The 9,035-nt window shown below is 42.5% G+C and overlaps 1 protein-coding gene across 1 annotated transcript; it reads left to right on the top strand.

The window, feature by feature from the left end:
- The first annotated feature begins 220 nt into the window (after positions 1 to 220).
- prpf38b (pre-mRNA processing factor 38B) lies at positions 221 to 8,834 on the top strand. Its single transcript, XM_072669066.1, has 6 exons — positions 221 to 704; positions 1,649 to 1,717; positions 2,015 to 2,166; positions 2,841 to 2,901; positions 6,738 to 6,952; positions 7,426 to 8,834. The coding sequence occupies exons 1-6, from the start codon at positions 489 to 491 to the stop codon at positions 8,375 to 8,377; spliced, it is 1,665 nt and encodes a 554-aa protein (XP_072525167.1). The 5' UTR covers positions 221 to 488; the 3' UTR covers positions 8,378 to 8,834.
- The last annotated feature ends 201 nt before the right edge of the window (positions 8,835 to 9,035 follow it).

The raw sequence follows: 9,035 nt of genomic DNA, 5'->3' as shown, positions 1-9,035 counted from the left end.
AAAAAGCAACTGCTGATATCTTATTCGTCCACAAATACGCGTAAATACGTGAAATATAATCGCCATTTTGCATGTTTATATCATGTCAGTCGATATCCACCACAGTAAACACCTGTTTTTGTTAATACATCACACACACACTCGGAGAGAAGGGTAAATAAACCTGCATTGCACCAAAACACACCGATTTTAAACGATCCACAAACGTAGTTTCCGTTTCCTGCTCGTCCCCGGCAGCGCGTTAGCCATCTTGTCCTACGGTTCACTCAGCGAGGAGCGAGGAGATTTCGCCTCGTAGAAACGCGTTTTAATACCCGAATGAATTGAGTTCGCTTAATAAACACTCGAGCACCACATTTGGATATTTTAGCTGCTGTATCTGGACCAGGAACCGGCTCTGAAGGGCTTTAATGGCGGTGTAGTGGCTGGTTGCTCCTCCGCTAGTTGTGTAAGGCAGCTCGCCGCTCTTCTCCCGCTCTCGGAGCGCCATGGCGGGGAACCAGCAGCAGCAGCAGCAGCAGCAGCAGGCCGTGACCAAACCCTCCACCGGCAAACACGGCAATGTGTTGCCGCTGTGGGGCAACGAGAAGACTATGAACTTGAACCCCATGATTCTCACCAACGTGTTATCGTCTCCGTATTTCAAGGTTCAGCTGTATGAGCTGAAGACCTACCACGAGGTTGTGGACGAGATCTACTTCAAGGTAACGCCGACGCGGGGCTAGTGCTAGCTAACCCTCCGCCGCAGAGAGATGAAGTGTGGCCGGTCAGAGGAAGCTAATGGCTGTTAAATAAGATTTAATCAGCACATTGGGGAGTGGGAGTGTGGCTGAAGAGTTCGTCTTGTTAGCTATATTTTCATTTAGGTAGCTAGCTAGCTTGTTGGAAGGCGCTGGCTAGCTAGTTAGCCACCGGGGCTAGTTAACGTTAGCGCTGGCTTGTTAAAGTTGGGAGAAGTAGCCGGTGCTAACACTAACGTAAGGAGGACGTTCAAACCACGGAGATGCTGCTCGGTCACACGGCGCAACTAGACCGGCGGGAAAAGTGGTGTTCTTTTATTCTTCTTCTTTGGGAATATTTGCTGTACGAAAAGGAAAAAAATGAAAACATTTCGCTTTAAAAAGATATATTTTCCATTATTTTAGGGACTTTTTCCAGCAATTGGTGTTGCATGAGTTTGCTAACGGAAGTTAGCCAGCCCGCACAGCTAGCTAGCTAATGCTAATAATGTGAGGGAAAGGCAACAGGTCTGTTTAGTCAATTTTGTGGTTGTTTTTGAAGTGAAGTCTTCAGTCTTTATCTGAATACATTATAAATAAAGACATAAATAACCACAGCTTTTGCCATAAGTAGTAGTAGTGAGGGTCTCCTCATATATTCAGGTTGGCTTTGTTTTAGGGGTCCTAGTGCCATGTCTTGTAGAGTACCGATCTCCCCCATATCCAGTCCATCCTCTTCTGAAATCAGCCTGATGACAAAGCCATTTCTACTTTGGTTTGAATTGTATTGTAATCAACGAAACTTCTGCCGTTAAGGCTGTGAGGAAGCCTTGCCAGATGTTTTCTGGTAAATTAGACGTTCCTATTGTCTGCGATCTGGTGACTGCTTAGATGTATGTGAGAGAATGAGCTCTGATGTCTGTCCTCAGGTTACCCATGCAGAGCCGTGGGAGAAAGGCAGCCGGAAGACTGCAGGACAGACTGGAATGTGCGGAGGGGTAAGTAGAAGTACGTGCCTTTTTAACTTCTTTTCTCTCTGATCTAAAGAGAAAAATGGAGATCTCCCTGAGAGAGAACGGAGCCAGTTTGTGTCTTGGGAGTGTTTGACTCCTAACGCTCTTGAGTGGTGTAGAACAAAAATCTGGATTGAGGATTAGAAAGATACTTGGATGACTTACATTTACACCGTTTCCAGTACTGTAATTGGTATTCTGGATAGTTTTAGTGTGTTAGTATGTCAGTGTTTGTTGTTTTCTGGTTCCTTAAGTGTCTCAACTGTTCTGTTTGTGCTGCAGGTGCGAGGCGTAGGCACGGGAGGTATCGTGTCCACCGCATTCTGTCTACTTTATAAGTTGTTCACGCTGAAACTGACTCGCAAGCAGGTGATGGGTCTCATCACACACACAGACTCCCCATACATCAGAGCACTCGGCTTCATGTACATACGGTAAGACTCCACCTCACCCCTTATTGTAGGGGCTAGTTCTATTGGGTCTTAGTTTGTGTGGAGGAATTTCTCTTATCCTCAATAACAAAATATTTAAATTATACAGCGGCATGCAAAAGTTTGGGCACAAAGTTGTGGGCTCATCATTTTTTGCTGGAGTCTCAGACCTTAATTGGCTTGTTTGGGCTATTGGTTCAAACCTTCTACGTTCTCTACATTTCAAAAGAATCAAGGCTGATGTATTCTGGAAACGTGTCCTGTGAGCTTAAAATACAAAATGTTTTGCCTGCAGTGAGATAAGGACAGAATTTCATGAAAAGAACTCCAGGTGTTAGACATGAAGGTGAATATATCGGGCTTGTGTTGTTGGGGGGGTGTAACTGCAATGTCATATTTCTGCCGCAATAGTAGTACATTACATGAACCTGCTCCCGTTGCTGGGACACAACCAGTCGAATACACAAGGGGAATTCCCCCACTGTACTTCTGCACGTACATCAGTGCATGCTCAAGATAAAAATAACCACATTTATGGTCATCACTTATGGTGATCTGTTATAACTTACATATTGGCCTGATAATTTTTTTTTCATTTATCAGCAAATAATGCATTAGCTGGTGATATGTTAAGTTATACATACTCTAATTTCCATCTATGTAACTTTGTTTTCCAGATACACACAGCCCCCTGCAGACCTGATCGAGTGGTATGAGCCCTTTCTAGATGATGAGGAGGTATGTCGCCACGGGTAATGCTTTCACCTTTTTTACGTTTAATTTAGAGGAGCACAGGTTGTTTCGTGACCAATCACTGGAGTTCAGCACCACCTGTCAGAGTCACTACAGGCAAGATGCAAATGTTATATCTAAATATTTCATTTGTTAGTTTCGTTCATCAGCAGTTTTAAGAAAGGTCACTGTATTCTTAAACATTTTTGCATCTTGCCCTACCCCAAGGATTATTATCTGAGCAGCTTACTAGTATAGCAATCTGTTTGAACCGCTTAATGCAGCCTTGTAGGCTTGTGACAGGTGGTCCTGCAGCCTGCTGTCTTGGAGTGGTTGGGCATGGGAAAAAATGTTATTCTTCTGAGAAATTAAAGCCAAGCTTTTTGCTGGAAGTTGTGATGCACATTGCTGACGTTTCACCTTTGCCTTCATTTGATGAAATGTTCTTCCACTATAGTTGTTTGCTTCTTCATCCTTTCTATGCCATAGCGAGTGCAGTGCCAAACAAAAGTGCAGTTGACCTCCATGACAAAAGCTTAACACCTCAGTTTTAGGCATCTGCCTTATTTTGTACTTTGCCTAGAACTGATGTCACTTCATCATAAAGAACCTAACAATTATAGACATTGTGTGCTCGTTCACATGTTGGAGAGGGGGGGTGGTATTTATTAGTGGTGTTTAATCGCGTTAATCAAGTTTTAATAGAAGCTTTAATTGAGAATGCTGTAACAACTTTTAAAGAGATAAATAGCCGGATCAGTCATTGAGTTGAATTAAGTGAGCAAAGAGAGGAGCAGCTGTGTGTGTGTGAGAGAGAGAGAGGGATGAGGGAGGGGAAGAGAATGAAAGTTAGTTATTAGATTAAATCCATATTTCAGCTATACTCTGAGCTCTACAGTAGCGACGCTGTTTACATTGCTAAGTAAAACCACTAATATCACTAGGCTCTGTAATAAGCGTGACGTACGGGAGGAAGTAGGGGGGCAAACTTGGTAGGATTATTAATTTGTGTTTGAAAAAAGGTTAACATGTTAAATTTGCAGATTAGTTGTGTGTTAATGCATTGACAGCACTAGTATTTTTGTTTTCTTGGCAGAGTAGTGATTTTAATTAGTATTTAATAGTCTTTCAGACTTGAGGCTCTAGTCTAACCATCTAACTGTCCTGGGAGCAATTAAAAATAGTGTATAGGCACTCATTGATCATACCAGCCATTTTCATTGATGGTTAAAGTATATATATATATATATATTTAATGCAGTTGATAAATTGCTTTTATCTTTCACTGCTGTAATATGAATTTGCTTGTAATATGTATAAGGTAACACCAAGGTAACAGTGATTCACTTTCACAGAATGGGGTTAACACCACTTGCAGCTGCTCTAATTGAGCATTTAAAGCTTGTAAAAAATTTTTTGCTTTGTGTGATTGAAGTTTAAAGTTTTGCCTTCTTGTTGTGCACATAGTATCAAATACCACCCTGGCAGAAATAAATAAAGTGGAATGTGGAGGAAAATAAGTCATTAATAGTTAGGATCTATACTTGAGGCAATCAGAAAAGGGTGATCTGAAAGAGACCATCATTGTGATTTTGTTGATCAACATGGTTGTTTGTCTCTGTTGTTCTTCTGCACAAAATACGCAGAGCATAACAGAGTAACAACCATTGTGATAAGACTGCTTCTCACATGTGAAGGAGAACTTTAGGGCACTTCAGTAAACAGCATGAACATTGCATTGGTCTATAACTATATATCATTGTATTTGAACTTTCTTTTGTATTTATATGTACTGTTTATACTAAATGGGAAATATTTTTCTCTGTGACAAACTTAAGAAAAAAAATTGCTCAGACATGACCTCCTGTGGTGCATTACAGTTGTACATATTTAAGAATGTAAGACTATCAATCACCTTTTATTTAAACATAAAGTACATTGACAGTAACCCTCATTTACAGTGTGGCTGAGCTGTTACATATATAATAAAATTATCAGGATAAATTATAATAGTGAAATCTAAGAGTAGCAATTTAAGCAATTAAGTAAACCATTACTAACAGTCAAAATAATTCAAGCCAAGGAGCAAAAAAGGCCATGTATTCATTCAGGTAAAGCCATCATGGAAATGTACATTTTCCTCACTGTAATAAAATGAGGTTAGGAATAATATGTAACTATTGTTTTGAGAGCCAACTTGGCACACAACCACCTATTCAGCCAACAACAGGTTAACCCTGGCCACTCATACTGCATCTCTCTGTAGTGTTTTAGCTCAGAGGGCTTTTTTTGGTCCTGAGGGCTTCACAATATAGGACTGCACAAATGTAGTATGTGGATTCAAGGACAAAGTTTACATTTTAGGGGGAGAGGGATTTAGTACATGTACTAAAAAGGTGCACATGTTTGTATCAATATGTACCTTAATACGCCAAACAAAACAACAAGGAAAGGACTTTTATCTGTCACTATAACTGAAGCTGTGTGTAAGCAATGGTTCTGCCTCTCTGGCTAACTTCGCTGTTTTCTTTCTTAGATGGCCTTATGCAGCAGGTGAATGGGGTAATGTGTCTCTGCACTGCAGGTTTGCGTGCGTGAGTGCAAACACAATGCTCTTCTAATTCCCTCCTTTAAGTCAGCCTGTCTTGTGCATAGTTTAGGGGGCCAGGCTCCAGTACAGTTTGTACGTTTCCTGCGTAAACACATTGATTATGCTCGTCTGTTGAAGAGTTCATCTAGCCTCGGTAGCAGCAGATCTCCTACCCTCTCAGCAGATAAAAAAAAAAAAAAAACATGCATGTTAGTGGTCGAGAACAAGTGTGGAGGTGGAGCTTAGTAGTGAGTGGGCGGAGTAGAATGGAGGAAATCTGAGGCTTTTCTGCTTCCTACACTGTCAAAGCAGTCAATGGAAGTGTTAGCATTCAGAAAGTTGCTGCCCACTGCAATGTGATAAGTGCTGGAAACCAGCCCACCCTGGACTGTGTTTAAAGAACATTGGTTTACGTGTTTTGAAGGGACTTAAGCGTTGTCAGTGGAAGGAATATGGAGAAAGATCAAGAAATTTGGATGCTTTCAATAAAATCTGATGCCAAAATGTATTTTGAGGAATGCAGTTGGTGTAGCGGTTTGATAGCCATGAGGCACTTGTGTATCACTATTGTATTGTGCCACATTGATTACATGCAGTTAAAACATTTGTAGAAAAGGTGTGAGTTAGTAAATATTTATTTATTATATTAGTTTTTTATTAAAAGTAATTGAATGGCTACTATTCAACATTGACTGTTCATGATGCATATAGGTCTACAGTGTAAGAGCTCTGGGCAGAGAGACTCATGTCGTTCATCTTTTCACCGAACGTCAACACTGATTTTTCTAGTACTGGTAACATTAAGCTCGATGAAAACAGAGGTGAACTTTCAGTATTTGGTCATCACAAACTGCATCTGTTACTCAGTTTTCCAGTTCAAGTTTGTGGTTTACTGCACATTACAGTTTTTTGCTTTCCTGTGCTACAGTACACCTAAATACTGGATTTTGCAGCTCTGCAGGAGTTTAACTATATTTCATAGACATGGAGTGCAGTGTTCTAACTCCTGGAGTTACTCAACTCTAATGTGGAAATGTTAAATCCTGCAGGGCTACAGTATATAACAGTTAAGTACTTTGCCTTAAGCTGTGCTAAAGCAGGGAAGGCCCTAAACTGTGCAGTGCAGGAGACCTGCAGGACTTGAGCTGGAGAAAAAAGTTGTGAGAAGCAGTGTTTTTGTCAACTGTGTTTGCGTGTCTGAATCAATGACTCCATTGTATTAATGCCTCTGCTTGCGTTTTGTTTGAACCAGGAGCTGGACGTGAAAGCAGGTGGTGGGTGTGTGATGACAGTCGGGGAGATGCTGCGTTCCTTTCTTACTAAGCTTGAGTGGTTCTCCACACTGTTTCCACGGATACCCGTGCCTGTGCAGAAGATGATCGACCAGCAGATGAAGAGCCGCCCACGCAAGCTCCCACAGAAGGACGGCAAGGAGGAAGAGGAGGATGGGGAACGGCACCGCTCCAGGTACACCAGCAGGGCTGTCTGAGGCAGGCAGGATGCAGGAAGAGTTGTTTTTTTTTTATTTCACAGTACAGTTCTGGTCAAAGGGGAGTGGATTTAAAAATTGTTGGTTTTATTTTTTTAATGGACTATTAGGCCATGACTAGGACTAGTATCTGCACCGTCAAAATGAAAATCAAATATTTATTAAATCCAATGGATAGTGTTGAATTGCGTGAAGAAAAATGTATTTGTAAAATGGAATGTTTAAACTCAGCAGCGGCTCTTAGCACGTTTTAGTCCACTTATTCAAACAATAGCAGGATGCACAGAACTGTTGACTGTCCATGTAAAAGTAAACATTGTTCAGCTTTAGTTACTTAAAGGTAAATTGATTATTTAAGACGTCTGAAGCTCTGTAGCAACTCTCAACTGCCACCTTGTTCTACATAGTTTTTGTTATTGATTCTGACCTGATTGTTCTTGTGTCCCAACAGAACGCCGAGGAAATCCCCGAGCCCCCGGAGATCACCAAACCGCTCACGCAGTCGCAGCCACCACCGAGAGAGGCGTGGGGCCAGCTTTGACCGTGAGCTAGAGAGGGAGAGAGACCGCCAGCGAAAAGAAAGAGAAGGCAAAGATCGAGACAGAGAGAAGGAAGGCAAAGATCGAGACAGAGAGAAGGAAGGCAAAGATCGAGACAGAGAGAAGGAAGGCAAAGATCGAGACAGAGAGAAGGAAGGCAAAGATCGAGACAGAGAGAAGGAAGGCAAAGATCGAGACCGAGAGAGAGACAGGGAAAGAGACCGAGACCGAGAACGCGCAGAGCGAGACAGGGCATCAGAGAGGGACAGGGAAAGAGAACGCAGACGTTCAAGAACTCCTGATCGAGGCACAGAGCGGCGCCGGAGCCGCAGCAGAGAGCGGCGCCGGAGCCGCAGCTCTACCCGTGAGAGGAGGAACGAGAGGAAAGAGCGAGAGAAGGAGAGGGAGGCAGAAACCGTAGAGAGAGACCGTAGCCGGCGAAAGGAACGAGAGCACAAAGACCGGGGCAGTGCCGGCGAGAAAGAGAGGGAGCGTTCAAAAGACAAGAGGAGTAAAGGAGAAGGCGACGAGCGCCGGCACAAAGAGGAGAGGGAGGATCGGAGACATCGTGAGGAGAGGAAGAGCAAACGCTCCAGCCGGAGCCGCAGCAGGGAGAAAAAGCACAAAGCGGAGCGCACCAACAAAAAACGCTCTCGCTCCCGCTCCAAGAGCCGACAAGAGGCAGGAGAGGAGAAAAGCAGGAAGCGCGAGCGCAGCCATAGCAAAGAGCGGTCACACAAGCACAGTCGCAGCAAAGAACGCTCCCACCGACGAGAGTCCAGCAATGGCAAAGAGCACCGGCCCAAGAGTGCCAGTCCAGAACCAGGCGATGGAACTCAGGGCAGCCGGGCCGAATCGCCCTGAGGCTCAAAACACCTTTTACCCTCCCGACCCTGTTTCTGTATGTGTCTTCTAGGACCTCACCAAGCAAGAGAAATGAACAGCACGACGTCCCTGGAATTTTCCTTCCGCCCCATATTTTTTCCTATAATGTCATCTCTTGTAGATATTATTCAATGTTTTTGTTCCTCCAGCAGGAGAAGAAAAAAATCCCTGATTTTTTTTTCCCCCTTCTCCACCCAGTCATGGACGTTATGAAAGACAAAAAAAGCTTTTTAAATGTTTTGTTTTTGTTTTCAGGAAATCTTCCAAAAAGGTTTTTGTACATAGTGTAAGGGGGGGAACGTTTTAAATCTTATAAAGGACACGCAGAGCAAAGCTGGTGGAATTGCAACAGCGTGGACCTACTGAAATTGTGCCGTGTTCAGGTCATTTCTCTGTTGCATCTCATTTCCTAATAAAAATCTTGTATGAAAAGGAAGATGGGTTTGTCAGAAAACATTCTTTTTGTCTGTTTGTATTTCCATTGGACATGGAAAAAGCAGCAGAATATCTCCTGAGCATAATTAGATTATTAAACACAAACATTATACATTATTAACTGTTAATTTATTTAAATAGCTTATTTGCACAAAAAAATACAGAATATTTAACATTGCTATGTTTTATTATATGCATTTCT

The sequence above is a fragment of the Salminus brasiliensis genome, chromosome 23 (genome assembly GCF_030463535.1).
Source record: "Salminus brasiliensis chromosome 23, fSalBra1.hap2, whole genome shotgun sequence".
NCBI classification, from domain to species: domain Eukaryota; kingdom Metazoa; phylum Chordata; class Actinopteri; order Characiformes; family Bryconidae; genus Salminus; species Salminus brasiliensis.
The sequence above is the reverse complement of the archived record's forward strand: the minus strand, read 5'-3'. Positions and strand labels throughout refer to the sequence as shown.

What these genes read in the sequence shown, in the direction of transcription:
- prpf38b (XM_072669066.1), top strand. Translation starts at nt 489, where the DNA reads ATGGCGGGGAACCAGCAGCAGCAGCAGCAGCAGCAGCAGGCCGTGACC. An exon ending in TGGACGAGATCTACTTCAAG is followed by an intron (nt 705 to 1,648) that starts GTAACGCCGACG and finishes GTCTGTCCTCAG; the next exon opens with GTTACCCATGCAGAGCCGTG. An exon ending in CCTTTCTAGATGATGAGGAG is followed by an intron (nt 2,902 to 6,737) that starts GTATGTCGCCAC and finishes TGTTTGAACCAG; the next exon opens with GAGCTGGACGTGAAAGCAGG.